This window comes from Propithecus coquereli, unplaced genomic scaffold (assembly GCF_000956105.1).
Source record: "Propithecus coquereli isolate 6110/MARCELLA unplaced genomic scaffold, Pcoq_1.0 Scaffold117, whole genome shotgun sequence".
In the NCBI taxonomy this organism is placed as follows: Eukaryota; Metazoa; Chordata; class Mammalia; order Primates; family Indriidae; genus Propithecus; species Propithecus coquereli.
In genome coordinates this window covers 1,055,851-1,071,387 of record NW_012135747.1, presented here as the reverse complement: position 1 = coordinate 1,071,387, position 15,537 = coordinate 1,055,851, and the positions used below count along the sequence as shown (strand labels likewise).

The 15,537-nt window shown below is 54.0% G+C and overlaps 1 protein-coding gene across 1 annotated transcript in view; it reads left to right on the top strand.

Annotated features, from left to right (window-relative positions):
- Positions 1-15,537, top strand: part of TSPAN15 (tetraspanin 15) — a 41,183-nt gene that overhangs the window by 14,441 nt on the left and 11,205 nt on the right. The window contains exons 2-3 of the mRNA XM_012658616.1: positions 10,750-10,935; positions 12,181-12,255. Coding sequence (XP_012514070.1) covers positions 10,750-10,935; positions 12,181-12,255 — 261 coding nt within the window. The remainder of the gene's footprint in view (positions 1-10,749; positions 10,936-12,180; positions 12,256-15,537) is intronic.

Sequence of the window (15,537 nt, the reverse complement as noted above, 5' to 3'; positions counted from 1 at the left end):
TGGGTTTTATTTTTCTTGGCAGCACTTATAACCATAGCATACTATACATGTTTCTTATTTATTTGCCTCTCCCCAGCTAGAACGTGAGCTCCACCGAAGCTGAGATTTGTGTTTGGTTTGCTGCTATAGCTGTGTCCCCAATTCTTAAAAACAGTGGTTCTCAAGGTGGGTCCAGGGACCTCTGGGGTCCCCTTTCAGGGAGTCCAAGCAGTCAAAACCACTTGGATGGTAATGCTGAGACTTGCCCTTTCTCGTTCTCTCAGGAGCATATGATGGAGTATTTCAGAGGCCCACGACTGTGAAGTGGCCCGAGACTGAGGAGCAGATGTGAGAATTCAGCTACCTTCTCAGCAGTCAGATCCTAACGTTCGCAAACATGCAAAGTCCATGCCACTCTGCTCACTCAGGATTTTTTTTGAAAACTTTTTAAAATAAAAAATACGCTGTTTATGTTAACATGTAAATCTATTGTTGTTTCTAAATGAGTTAATAACTATTTGGAATATGTCTCAGTTTTAATTTATGGTAAATGATTGATGGATGTCATCTGTAAAAACAAAAGCTCTGGAATCCTCAAACATTTTTAAGAGTGAAAAGGAGTTCTGAGGCCAACAACTCTGAGAACCGCTGGCTTAAAACAATGCCCAGTGCATAATAACCACTCAGTAAATAGATGTTGAATGAATTTCTTAACGCATGAGACCTGGCGTGGGTGGTCTGGCTTTTGTGAACCTCCCTGGCTTCCTCCCCTCCCCTTGTCCTCTACCTATGCTTGGCTCCAGCCACACTGACCTGCTGTCCCTGTGGTGACTTCATGGGCGTTTGGAACTACTTATCTCTCTTGCTCAACTCAGAAATTCCTTCTGGGCCATTAAATGGACTCCGTCCAAACATCACCTCCTCTAGGAAGCCTTCCATGATCTTGCCCGTCTCATTTAGCATCTCCTCTCTGGCTCCTCTGCACACTTGATTTCTACCCCAGAGTTTATTGGTGTGCTGTGTGCCTCAGCAGACTGAGCTCTTTGAGGGCAAGAACTAGGTCTTATGTGTTTCCCACTGTGTTCCCACTGTTTGGTACATAATAGGTGCTTAATGAACGTCTATTGAATCAGTGCTGCCTTGGAATTCAGAATGGGGGCTCTCCCACTCCCTGAATTAACCTTGGACCCAAGCGGCTCTAAAGGGGAAATGGTTTCTGGCATCTGGTTTGGGTCTTGAAATGTCAGCATTACAGCAGTACCACATGACTATTACTGGGGTAGAAGTAACATTTACTGGGCACCTACTGGGTGCCAGGAGCTTTTGCATGGCACCTTGCTTCAGGGGCATTGTGGTTCGCTTAGCTATTGTGAACTGGCCTGGACCCTAACCACCTTCCATATGGCTTCTGTGGGGAGAGTATGGCCTGTGAGTTAAGTCACCAAACTTCTGTGAGCTTGTGGGACATCCTAACACATTTTGATAGTACGTGAGGTTGTTGAGGTCAAAGCTGGTATGCATGTTGCCGGATCCTGCCGCCATGCCCTGCGTGCAGTAGGTAATGAGTTCCTGGAATTATCTGTTCAGTGGGCACAGTTACTACTATAGATATCAGTACCGGCAAGGGCTTCCCACTGTTGGTTAAGGAGGTGTTCAGAAATGGAGAGAGATTCCTATAGCTGGGGTGATCCAGGAAGGCTTCCCAGGGGAGGAGGGCTTTGCACCGAGCTTTAGAGGATGGGTATTAGCTCTTTTAGGCTTTATTGTTTCAAAAAAACCCAGCTGGTCTCCTTTCCAAGGCTGCTGTGGGAGGCCGTGCTGGAGGTGTGTGCCTTGATTGAGGCTTGAGGGGAGGGTATTACTGTCCCCTTCAGGGTTTTACCCTTGCAGAAGTGTGACATCCTGGGGCCAGGGGAGGAAGCAGGGACAGACCCTTGAAGGAGGAGTCAGAGTAGTGTGTGGGGAGAGAGAAGACTCTGGACCACCCACGGTCTGCTGGGTTCTAGGAGGGACTGTCTGGGCGTGAGATCCCATGGACTCCTGGAGTGGTGAAGGGACGCTAGGGGTTGTTGTGGCCAACAGGAAAACTGAGGCCCAGAGAGGGGAAGGGACTTGCCCAAGGTCGCAAAGGAGCTAGTGGCAGAGCTGGGATTAGGGCGTAGGGCTCCCGCGTCCCAGCTCACGGTGATGCTGCCTCCTGGTCCCCTTTGACCTCTTTGGAGTTGTGAGCCCTTGGAGGGGACATTTTGTCTTCATTAAGGCCCTGCACATGCCAGGCACTGACACTCGAGATCTGATTGCCTCCTGCACCTCCTAACCCTAGATCGGGGCAGCGGGCTCAGTTCAGATGGGGGATTCTGTGCAAAGGGAAAAAGAATGAAGCAAGGGGTGTACACATATAAAAAGCAGTTAGATTCATTTTTTTCTTATGTGTAAAACTGTATCTGACATTAAAAACAAGAGACATGAGATACTTAGCTTCATTGTTGCCCGAATGTGCAGCGAGCCCGACTGAGCCAGGCGCGGGCTGGAGCTGGCGGTGCTGGCCGAGAGCCCCAGTGTCTGCACCTGCCGCTGGGGTTTCCTTCGCCTCTTCCTTCCTCTCGCTGCCTGCTCCACACTGCTCCTTTTTGGACGGGTCCCTACTTCACAGTGGCTTCTCTCAGCAGACCAGAGGCATTGGGGAAAGGCGAGAGCACAAACCATCCTCCCCTCGAAACTCCTCTTTCCCTCACTTCGGGCCCCACGAGGATAACTCCCAGGCAGCCTCTGGTAGAGCCCCCAGGCCAGGGGAGGAATGGGGGCTGCCTGGGCCAGTTCCTGGACAGTGTGGGCTCTGAAAGGCTGCTGGGACCTGGCCTGGAGACCATTGTATGGGACAAAGGCCCCTTGTCACCTCTGTGAGCTGTGTCTCCTTTTAAAGGTTCCGAGAGAGGGAAGACCAGGGCTCTCCTACCCCACTCCTGCTGGCGGCCTGCAGCCGTGAGCTGTGGGGCCGACTGGGTGCTGCAGGCCGCGAGGGAACGCAGTCCTGGCCAGAGGGAGCAGGAGGAGGGGTGACCAGCGGTGGTTTGACACAGGGGTGTACCCCTGAGTGGACACCCCAGCAGAAGCACCCCTACCCCACACAGTCCTTCATCCCTAGGCTCCCCTAGCCCATGTCCTGGAATCCAGCCTGCATTCCCCGTTTCTGCCCTCTCAGCTCTAGCTCCAACCCTGGGCCCAGGGTGCTGCCTGCAGTGGCACCGTCGCCAGGGCCAGACATCAGGGTGCATCTGGGAGCACAATCTTTTGCTCTGATTGGCCTCCGGCCAGTGAGCAGGGCTGAGATCTGGGAAGAGAATCCCCAGACACCATTACCCATATACTCTGGGGACACAGCCCTGGGAGGCAGGCTCTGACTGTCTTGGTGCAGACACATGGAAGGTGGGGGTAGAGAGACAGAGAGATCTAGAGAGGGAGGGATAGAAAACCAGACAGGAGGGTGTTGGGTGGAGGTGAAATTGCTCTCGACTCTCTTCCTTCCCATGGCTGTTTCCATGGTTTCCTGTTGACCATGAGTCACTCTGGTCCTTAGGCCCTGGATGGCCGTGTTCCAGGATGGCATCACCATGGAGCTCCTTCTCAGGGCTTGCAGACATCCGAAGCCATCTCATTTCTCAGAGTCGACCCTCCAGCGGATATATTGGGCCAGTTCCTGTGCCCTTGGAGGGTCCAGTCAAACTCTGTGCATCCTTCGGGGCTCAGCTCCAGTGGTCCTCTGGCCTGCCAGGAGGAAGTGATTGCTCTGCATCTTGTCTCAGAACATCCTGGTAGTTATTTGTTCTACCACGTCCCATCTGCCTTCCCTCCAGATCTTCCCGAGGAGGGCCCTGGGCTCAGCACTTACCCCTGGGGCTTCGTTCATTTGTGGTTGTTCTTGATTAGAAATTCCACTCCCTTTCCTGGGTGAAGTGAACAACCTCCCAGCTTAGCTCCTTCACAGCTTGGAATGTGCTGTGTGCACGTGGGAGGCTTTTAAATCAAGCTTTTGCAACCGTTGCTGACAGGAGGGGTAGCAAAACAGACTGGTGTGCCCACTTTGCTTCCTAGAGAGGTTTGTTTTCCAAAAGCCATGTTTGCCACCCTTGGGCTGTCTAGAGGGGCTTCCCAGGCAGGCTGGGGGAATGCTTCTGGAAGTCTTTCCCCAGCTCTACCCAGTCGGCGTGCAAAAGCTTGAGGGAGGCAGAAAGAACTGTTATTTAAAAAATCGCAATTCTTTAAAGAAGACATAAATAAGAAAGGGAAGAACCATGCTCAGAGGTGGGAAGAGCCGGTAGAGTAGAAGTGTCAGTTCTCCCCAAAGGGGTCTACAGACTCAGTGTGGCAAGAGTGAAACCCCAGCGAGTTTTTTCATGAGACTTGAGAAGATGATTCTAAAATGTGTATGGAAGAATCAAGATCCAACAACACCCAGGACGCTTCCAAAGAAGACAGGAAGAACGGACTTGGTTTACCAGATGCCAAGATGTGTTATAAAGCTAGTCATTATGGTAGGGAAGTTTGTTTAGGGGCAGGCAGAACGAGCCAGACGAGATGGCCAGGAACAGTGCCAGGTGTGCGTGGAATCTTAGGACGTGACAGGGGGGTCACAGCAGATCAGTGGACAGGAGGACTGGTTAACAAGTGGTGCTCTGACGTTACTAAAAGTCACCAACAAAGCGAGCTGTGCCAGAGAATGTGTCAGGACCAAGGATTGCAATTAACCAAGTTCTCTGTACTTGATGTCTGTTTTTTTTTTAACAAAGGAAGTTCTGTCCAGGGTCAAGGCAGAGTTGACAGCATAGTACTGGTGATGGAGACCAGGGACTGGCTGCTTTGCTGGCAGCGGCAGGCAGCCTCTGCTGCTTTCTCAAGAGCTGGCTTTTGTTCGGGGCTGGGGGAGCCCCATTCCTCAAGCACAGGTAGGGCAGGGGCCACAGAGCTTAGAATACTGCGTAGTGGTCCTGGAGGTGGGGCTGGCGCTCTCTGGGGGAGACAGAATGGGCCTAATCTTGGTTAGGGTTGAGGGCACTGCCGGGACCCCCAGCCCCGGTCTGTCCTGCTTCCCTTAGGGGGAAGGGAGTGGGACGACAGGGACCCAGCGCCTTGGGAACGTGGGAGAAGAGATTGTTCTGTTGGCGGATATGTATTGAGCCTTCTCTGGCTAGTGGCGGGATGATTGGAGCACACGGCCGTTAGGAAGGGTGGTCTCCACCTTCAGAAAGAAGCCCTGTGGGAGTGGCGAGAAGTAGCACCCAGGGAGAGGCATCCTGGAGCTGTGCTGTCCAATACGGCGGTCACCAGCTGCATGTGGCCAAATTGAAATTAATTAAAATGCAATAAAGATCAAGATTCATTTCCTGAGGCTCCTGAGCCACGTTTTAAGAGCTTGCTAGCCACTCGTGGCTAGTGGCGACCACACTGGGCATTGGCATCGTCGCAGAGAGTTCTCCTGGCAGCACGCTCTGCCGTCGGCACCTTTGTATTTTGCAAAGTATTTCACACCCATTCTCTCCCAGGTCTTCATGAAAGGCCCTTCTGGTAGCCTTAATGGCTGGCTAGACAGGCAGGTTTGGTTGCCACTCTGGCTACCTCTCCGATGTCGTGTTGCTTAGCCTCTTTGAGCCTGGTCTATGAAATGAGATTGGTCGTTTCTTGGGCATGTGAGGGGGCGTGAAGATGAAGGCAGATGGTGCAGGTACAGCACGTGGCAGGATAATGGCACGGCACAATCGCTCTGTCAATGGCAGCAGGCTTTACTATTCTACAGGTGAACAATAAGGCCCAAAGCGGGAAGTGAGTTGGCCAAGGGTAGTGAGCTAACACATGGGGGTCCAGAACGCCACCTCCTGCCTCTTGTCTTGCCTGTGCTGCTCCTGCCGGCACGCTGAGCTGTATGGGAGGGAAGTGGGGAAGCAGCGTGCAAGCAGGTGGCTGTCCGCAGGGTGGGATGGGCCCAGGGCCAGGGGGGTGCAGAGGGCTGAGCGACAGGATGTCCAGAGTGTCTCTGGGTCCCTGCCAGCCCCACTTTATTCAAGCTATTCCCCACCTCCTTTCAATCTAGAAACTCTAAAAAGTGCTCTGTTTTGACCCAACACAGAGCCCTGGGCCCTCGAGGGCCCCATGGGATGGGTGCAGAATGAAGCGGTTCTTGGGGCCTTCTCGGAAACAACGGGTTCCTCTGGGGGCCATCCTGATGTTCTGACGTCTCCCTCCTCCCCGTCACCTTGGCTGGAGCTCCTGGAATTCTCTCTACCTCTCCGTGGGAGGATTTATAGCTTTCTTCCCATAGACTCGGGGTTCTGCACTTTTTTGTGTGTTGGGGACCCCTTTGGCCCTCTGGGGAAGCCTGTGGACCCCTCCTCAGAACCAGATATTTAAATGCATACAATGAAATACCCAGGGTTACAAAAGAAACCAATTATATTGTAATATAGCTGTTAAAATTTCATAAAACGAAATTTGTGATATAATTATCACTTGCTTTCCTTATCGATGCGTTAAATTACAGGACCCAGCAGCGAGCCTAGTACTACTGTCATTTTGAAGTAATGAGGAATATAAATGATATTTAAGATATTTTAAATAACTGTAATGTGATCTCCATTGGTGACAGAGTCACAGGTGCTGTTACACTACTGTGATTTGTTGCCCACATTCAACCAAAATGGAAGTAACATTTCAGTTGGATGCTAAAGTCAAGGTGCGATTCCCCCTCTCTGCTGTCTGCAGTTTGAAGACTCTAAATTCCATCCACGGGACTGACATTTCTGGCCTTTCTTCCTCTCCCTTCTCCCAGTCTTGCCCTGTGTCTGGTCTTCTGGCCCCTTGTGTTCCTGTGGAGCCTAACGCAGGCCCTGGAACACAGGAAGAGCTTTGGTTTCTGCCTTTCGAGGCGAAAATGGGCCTTGCAGTTCCCCTTTAAGTGCAGACTTGCTCAGCTGGTACCCGTGGCCAGGTGCTTCCTGAAGGAGACACAGGTGCTGGAACGCCTCACAGGGCCTCCTGCTTCCTGTCACCTGTGTGGAGCTGGGCCTCTCCCTGCAGGGAGGAAACAGGGCTCAGAGGGGACCTTCAGGCCCTGGCCATGCTGGGCGACAGGGCTCCTCCACAGCCTGTTGAAGGCACTGCGTGGTTCTCAAAGCCTGGGTTTTTGGGCCTGGCCCGTGGGCTGCCGGCGACATGTTCTTTCCCTCTTTGGCCCCAGATGGGCATGGCCGTGTCCTCCCCACCTCCCAGCCTGTTTAGCTGAAACTGTCCTGGTTGACAGATGGGCCATTTGCTTCCTGCGCTAGAGCTGAGTGGCCAGCTGCCTGGTGAAGGACTATAATTAACAGAGAGGAGGAGACGGGATTGCACGTTGGCATTGACAGATGATTTCATACCCAGATGGATAAATTGATGTCATCGGAGATGTAAATATCATTTGGAAATTTTGAAGTTCCTGGGAAGGCTTATGCCAGCCTCTCCCCATGCCCAGTGCCCCTCCGGACACTGAGTGAGGGGCCCAGAAGGGCCTGTGCTGTGTGGAGAGCAGCCTGGGGGTGGCCTGCCAGGCTGCTGGGAGCAGCTCCCTCCGCAGGACGGGGAGAAACTGGGAAACAGGGCCTGGGATGGCTCGGCCCACGGTGGTGGGGGAGTTGGGAGGCCTCAGTTTGCATTTGCCGCAGGAGCTTTTCCCATGGCGTTTGTGGTCTGGAAATGGCAGTGCTCTATTGCAGGAGGGAGTGAGATCAGAGCAAGGGGAGTTTTGTTTTCTGCTGGCAAGGCTGTTCTGGAGTGGGTCCCGCTGCTCTGGGGATCTTGTAAAAATAGAAGGTGGCACCGACTGCCTTTCTGGAGAGGGCTGGGGTCGGTTCTACTCCGAATCGGGGCCAGTGACAGCTCTGGTGTTTTGGGGATAGTTTGCAAAGCAGAGTACCTTAACCTAGAAGCACAGCCTCAGGCAGGAAGGAGGGATGGGGACCAGCGGGAGGGATGAGGAGTGAAGGAGTCAGGGCGCATGTCCCCATCATGCCAGAGAATGACTTTTTATTTTTTACAACAAGAAACATAGAACTCTCCAGAGTATATGGGGCCGATTCTGAAAATGTTAAGATGTAATAATTGTGTTGGTTCAGTGACTGGGGACAGTCACACTTTTCATCAAGATAAAAGATAAAACCCTCCCTCTGCCACCCTGGAGCATGATGAGTCCTTGAATACTTTATTCATTCTGCGCTTGGGCTTGAAGACTTCAGTGTTCGGTGGGGTTCTTGCTTAACCACATTCTCAGCTTCAAGGTGGGTGAGTCTCTGGGTTCTTTGTCTTGTTTAGGGTTAGGGTTTAGTTCAGAGCGATTTCTTATAGGTGGAGTAATCCAGAGGGAGGGATTTGGCTTTTTAGAGGCTGCTTACTGTTATTCTCAGAGGAGTAACATGGGGCTGAGGCTGGCCTGGAACAATGGTTTCACCATGTTCTGGCTTTTGGAGCATGGCTGACCAGACAGCCTCTGGGTAATCTTTCTCTATCAAAGGTAGATTTTATTTCCCCTGGTTGCCGTTCTCTGGTAGAAAGGGGGCGTATGTGTGTGTGTGTGTCCTGCCTTACATGGCCAACGTGTTAATGAGTGGCAGATGGCCGAGTCTGTCAGTGTCTTCAGCCCCTGCTGGCCCATGTGCATTGGAGAGGCATAGACATGCCTTCTAGACTGGGGGGATGGGTCTCAGTAACCCCAGGTGATCTTTTCAAACCAAGGGGAATGGCACTTAGCCTTGAAGTACAGCAGAGTGCTGGATCCAAGAAAGATGGTTTCCTGGTAATCCTCTGTTATGCAGTGTTTGGGCGTAAGCTCAGTCTATTTTTTGACTTTTGGCGTCCCCGCCACTAGTCCAAGCTTAGGAGGAAGCAGCCACTTCCCTTACTCAGGACCGAGGACTCAGTCGTACCACTTTTTAGAAAGAGGCCAAGGGGGCCGATTGTGAGGACGTGGTGATCAGTGAGGAGTGTTAAGTTGATTTAAGGCTGGAGTGGACCAGTAAGTAGCTGGAGGGGTGGCCTCCTCGTCCTGGATGGCGACACTGGGGCGGCTGTGCTCCTGATACACACCTTGTCTGTATTACCCCTCACTCCCTTTCCTCGGACCTTAGATGACAGCACCGCGGCCACTCTCCCCTGCCGCCTTCAGCTCAGTGGAGAAGTCCAGTTACCTGCCGACTTGTCCCTTCCCTCTGAGCCTGTGGCCTGGAAGTTGGAATCCTTGGGCAGGCAGGAGACTGGGCAGACAGTGTCTGACTCGGATCCAAGGGGTCTGTTGGACAGCCCAGCCCTCATGCGCTCAGCAGACATCAATCGTACTTCCGCAGAGTCGGAACTGCCCGGGTGCTGGGGGTGCCCGAAACAGTCAGAAAGTCCCTCCTGGCATGGAGCTTATGTTCTGGTGGCGAAGACAAACAATTAAAAATAAAAGAAATAATGTAGTATGTTAAACACTGGTAAGTGCCAAGAGGAAAAATAAAACAAGGAAAGGGGATCAGGATTTTCAGAGGGAAGGGCTTCCCATTTGTACAGAAGGTGGCCCTGAAAGGCCTCACTGAGCAGGTGACTATTGAGCAAAGATGGGAAGGAGGCGGGTGAGCGAGCCATGTGGATGGCAGGAGGAAGAGCATTTCAGGCAGTGGGGACCACCTGTGCAAAGGCCCTGGGGTGAGCAACCCCGGGTGGTTGGACTAGTGTAAGGAGCCTGGGAAGGTCCACTAGCCTGGAAGTTACTGCTGGGAGGTTACAGTGTGTCCTGTGACACAGTGTTTATAGTGTTTCCACTGTTAGAAAAGTGGATAAAGAGGGAGTCTGCTTAAAATTCCCCTCAAAATTCCTTCTGCTCTAACCTTTGGTCTTCCCCGTGCTTGTCCTGAAAGTAAGTTCCTTGTGTGTGGTGCTCTGTGAAACATCTGTCCCCCTGACAGCGCCAGAGTTCCTCTGTGTGACCTGCCTGTGTAACACCCATCACAGCGGCCCCGTGCTTCTGGGTTTGTAGCGTTTCCACCTTTACTGTCTCGCTAAAGCCATGGTGTGAGCAGGGCAGAAGCGAATGCCTTCGTACCCACTTTGCAGGTAGAACACAGACTCGTGTGGTCAGATGCCTGTCCAAGGCCCAGGGTTAGTAACGGGCAGAACTGGTACTCGAACCATGTTCTCTGACCCTCCAGCCCATGGCATTTCCCCTAACCCACCAGCACTCTCCTCTAGAGTGGCACCTCTGAACAGCATCTGTGTGAGCCTGCTGGGCTGCCGTAGCATTGAGTACCACAGACTCAGTGGCCTGAACAGCAGACATTTATTTCCACATAGTTCTGGAGGTTAGAAGTCCAAGGTCAAGGTTTTGGCAGGGTTAGTTTCTCCCGAGGCCTCTCTGGCTTGTAGGTGGCTGCCTTCTCCCTGTGTGTCCACCCAGCCTTCCCTCTGTGCGTGTCTGTGTCCTAATCTCTTCTTCTTATAAGGACACTAGTCATATTGGATTAGGGCCACCTGCCATAATGACCTCATTTTAACTTAATTGCTTCTCTAAGGGCCCTGTCTCCAAATATAGTCAGATGCTGAGGTGCTAAGGATTAGGACTCCAACAAAGGGATTTTGGGGGAACACGATTCAGCCCATAACAGGGTGAGCGACCCCCACCCCCAGCAGGTGCCACAGCCCCCAGATGAACTCTTCACAGGAAAACCAAGTGCCTACAGTCCTTCTCGCTCACGCCCTGCTTTCTTGCTGCAGCTGATTGGGGCCCTGGTGCTGTCCGTGGGGATCTATGCAGAGGTGGAAAGGCAGAAATACAAAACCCTCGAAAGTGCCTTTCTGGCCCCGGCCATCATCCTTATCCTCCTGGGGGTCGTCATGTTCATCGTGTCCTTCATTGGCGTGCTGGCTTCCCTGCGGGACAACCTGTGCCTTCTCCAGGTGGTGAGTGGGCCTGCTCGCGCCTCAGCCGGGAGGTGGGGGCGGGTCCCTGGGACCCCAGGAAACCTGGGGAGACTGCCTCCGGGCCCTGGGCCGCTCAGTTCCTTTAGTCCTTGCCTCAAACCAGCTGCTCCAGAGGGTTCCTTAGATCTGACCCTGTGGGCCCGAGAGAGCCCAGGCCAGCTCCACTTCTGCATGTATGAGCCGATTTGAATCCTGTTCTTACTTAGAGTCTGTGTTCCTCTGGACCCTCAGTTTCAAGTAGGAGAAACCACACTGAAATGAGAGCAAGCAAAGGCAGGCAGAGGAGGTGGTTGTGAGTCACGGGCTCATGTAACCAGCAAGCTCCCATGGGTCCAGGGGTTTAGGCGGCACCACTGGGCAGGGTTGGGCAGTCTCTTTTGCTACCTCCCAGCTGGGACCGCTCCCTTCGCAGTGATTACTGCCAGCCTTAGGCCGACAGAGTCCTTTTAGCTCTGGATCCCAGGGTGTCTTTCCTGCCAACTCTGGCCACAGTCCCAGGACTCCGGGGGGCCTGGCTTGGGTTGGGGTGGAGTCAACCCTACCTGCATCCCTTTATGTGGGGAGGGATGACTCCCCAGAGCTGTGGGCAGCAGGTAGGCAGATCCATTTACCCTGCACTGATGTGCGTATCTTGGCCTCCTTTTCTCCCCTCATATGGGAAGCTCCTATGAGCCCCTATAAGCTCATAGGGGTCTTGGTGCTGCCTGAGGCTGGAAGTTGCTGGAATCAGTTTGGACAATGCCTGTTTTCCAGTAAAGGGGAGAGGTGCAGTGTGTATCCTCTAAGCTTCAGGGTCCGCTTCACCCGCTCTAGGGGCCTGGGGAGCTGCCTCTGAGGGCTCTCTGGGGGCATCTGGAAGCACTGCCCAGCCCCACCCATCAAGCCAGGCCCGTCCCCTCTGGCTCAGCTGGAGTGACACCCAGCTCTCCTCGTGGTGGGGGGAGGGGCGTGCTTTTCCACCTAGACCCTGCTGAGGACCCTGGGACAGATGTCAGTAACAGTCTGGGTGGGGCAGCTGAGTCACCCTTCCTGCTCTCTGGCTGCAGAGACGGGCTTTCCCCGCGTATGACCATCCATGTCCTATGTTCTCACGGCGCTGGCAAGAGCCCCCACCGAGATGGCTCTCCTCACTGTGCTTGACCTTGGAGCAGATGACGCTTCCCCCACACCCCACACACCTCCTCTGCCCCGCTCCAGGGGAAATCTCTGACTTTTGTTTTCCAGTTTATGTACATCCTCGGGATCTGCCTCATAATGGAGCTCATTGGTGGCGTGGTGGCCTTGATCTTCCGGAACCAGGTGGGTCTGTGAGTTTGTTTATCAGCAATGTGTGCCCTGAGCACCCACGGTGTGAGCCTTGGGCTGTGAACTGGGGGCGTGGCAGTGAGCAGAGAGCCCCACGGAGCTTCTGTGCTGCTGGGGAGATGGGCATCGAACAAGCACAGCAGCAAACAGGAGTGTGAGCCAGGGTCACGTGCTCGTGCCCGGGGTGCAGGTGGGAGGACGGTGGTGAAATAGTGGAAGGAGCTGGCCAGGTGTGCAGAAGCGTGGCTGGGGGGTGGGCGGTGAGGAGGAGGGCGGAAGGTGACGTTGAAGGGCCGCTGGGACAAGTCCCATATGTCCTCATAGCCACAGTTTAAAAGCTTGTGATTTTTCTAGAGGTGGTAGCAGTCTTTGGAGAGTTTTATGCGGGGGAGGGATATGGTCTGGTTTACAGTTCACCCTGGCTGCTGTAGGGAGGGCAGATGCGGGGGACCAGCTGGAGGCTGCGGTGGTCATGCCGGGAAGAGGGGACAATGGCTTGGACCCAGTGGAGGCACTGGGCTTGGGCCAAAAGGGCAGGATTTGGTGTCTGTTTCGGAGGCAGTGCCGATAGGACCCTGTCGTGGTGCATTTAGGAGCGAGGGAGAGAGGCAGGTGGAGAGGGTGACGCCAGTCGTCCTGGCCCTGGCAGGGTTTGCTGAAAAGGTTCTCGTGGCTCCTGGTCTCCAGCTCCTTCATGGCAGGCTGTGTGTGCCTCATACTGGCTGTGTGACTCTGGGCGAGTGACTTGGCCTCTCGGATCCTTAGGGGATCATGGAGTTTGGGGTGAGGATCTGAGGAGAGAACGCGTGTGAAGGGGCTGGCCTGGTTCTGGCACATAGCGGGCCCTCATTGGCTCCTCTTGCTCGAGGTCCCACGAGAAGCTAGTGGCGGAGCAGGCTGAATTCCAGCCCGGAAGGTCTTTCTTCCCTCAATCTTCTTCCTTTGTCTTCACCAATCTTCGCTGTTGTGGGCGGGGCTTGAGGAGCAGTGCCTGTTTGCAGAGCCCTGTCCCTTCACAGAGCCCCGTCCGTTCCCGGCCTTACCCCTGCGGGGCCCAGACAGCTTGGTGCTCCTGGGCAGTCACTGTTGGGACCGTGCCTCAGAGCTGTGGTCAAATTATCTTTCTTGCCGGAAGTTGAGGCCAGGGCAGCCATTGCTGTCCCACACTGTGCACATCTCTCAAGCAGCCCACCCAGCATCTGACCCCTGGGAAACTCTTCGTGGCTGTGGCTGGGATCCCAGCCCAGGTGGCCTGCGGTGGGACCTCACCACAGGCAAGTCCTGGACTCCAGGTGTTGTCTTCCTGTCTCGTGAGCCCCGGGGGTTGGGGGGTGGGGAGAGCTTCCCATCACATCGGTGGTGTCATCGAGGCACACCGAGGTTAAGGACCCTCCCGAGAGCACACAGGGAGGGAGAGGCAGCTCAGGGCTGCTTCCCAGTCCAGCCTTCTCTCCTGCTCCTCCCTTTTTTCTGTGGGCCAGACCCCTCCTCTGAGCTGGCAGGTCCAGGATCCTGGTTCATTTTTTGGCAGCCTTGAGGGGAGAGAGGTGTTTATTCCATTTGCAGTGGGGATGCTTCTCCGAGCAGCAGCGCGGCTCCCGCCGGCCTACAGCTTTCCAGGGCTGCGGGTTGGTGCTTTCCTGGCTGGAGCCCAGGTCCAGCTCGTGGGCAGCGGCATCCAAGGCCTTAACAAACAGCATTTCCTTAAGTGGGCAGCAGCTCTGGTTTCCTGTGCACTGCCACAAAGGCAGTCTGATTTGTCATTTCCTAGTGCCCTGTAGGTCAGCAGGGCCAGGACGACATCCCTCCCCTCTCAAGTGAGAGAGCTGAGCTAGATGAAGCTGCCAGCCTTTGAAACCTCCAGGGGCCCTTCTGGCCTCCCAGCTTGGGGTGAAAGTGTCCAGTTGTCCCCAAACCCTGAGGGTGCCATGGCCTGTGAAATGTGCTCCCACCCCTGGGGTGGTGTCCCCTCTGGAGGAGGGGCTTGGTGGCTTGGTGTACAGCCCAGAAAAGGCCCTCAGCAGCAGGACTCTCAGCTGTAAAATGGTGCAGTATTTGCATATAACCTCTGCACGTCCTCCCATATACTTTAAATCATCTCTAGATTACTTATAATACCTAATGCAATTAAATGCTATGTGAACAGCTGTTATACTGTATTGTTCTTTAATTTGTATTACTTTTTATTGTTGTACTGTTATTTTTTTTCCTGAATATTTTTAATCCGAGGTTGGTTGGATATGTGGTTGCAGAACCCACAGATAGGAAGGGCCAGCTATATAGCCTCCCTTCTCACCCAGAGCTAAGCTGTCAGTGGTCCAGAAGTGGAGAAAGTTCTTCACTGGTCTGGCCACTGGTCTCCCACAGCTGGTGTGCCCCACTGTGGGCAGCCACTGGGGAGTAAGGACTGGAGCCCCAAATCCCAGGGACACTGAGGCATGACTCCCCCAGCCAGCCTGCGACTCCTGGCCGGGTCCGAGAAGGGTCTGGCAGATTCTCTAAATGCTGCTTTGCCTTCTCTTCGCTCTCAGCTCCCTGGGTTCTCTTTGGTTCTTGGTTTCCAGATTGGGCTCCTGCCAGGGCTGGAGCAGAGGCTAGAGTCTTGGGGCAATGAGGATGAGTCCCTGTCTTCTAGAGGGACTGGGAGAGCCCCTAGAGGCCCAGGCACAAAGGAAGGAAGGAAGCCCTAGGCCAAGCAGCCCTCCTCCAAGTTGTGAGAACTGGGTTGGCGCTGGGTGCAGCTGGGCCGCCAGCAGCAGGGCCTCCTAGCCTTGGGGTTGAGGAGCTGATGTGGGGATGCTGGAAGCCAGAGGCGGCCTGCGGGACTGCAGGACAGCTACGTCCCAGAGCGGTGGGGGCCCTGGGCAGCTGGGCCCGCCTCTCCACGCCTTTTCCTGCTCCTCTGGCCTCCCATGCCCATCCCCTTCAATTCCTCGTTCATTTAAAAACACTCTAAGCACCTCTGCAGAGAGCAGTGATGTGGTAGCTTCAGAGAGCTTTAAAACTAGGTTTAAAAGAAAAACCTAGAAAGGACAGTTTTCCGTAGCTTTATCTGGTGATTTAAACAATGAGCTCTGAAAACCCTGTGGCCTTTGGTATTTGCTTACCCCCTCCTGCCCCCATGTGCATGGCCTTAGGCAAGCCCCTGACCCTGGTGGCTCCCCACCGCTAGCTCAGCCAAGGGTGCCATCAATGCTGTGAGCTCATTCCTTTGCCCCACCCTGGGTGGCAGATTGGCCCTACCCTTGTGTACTGTTTGTTAGGTACCCCCAACCA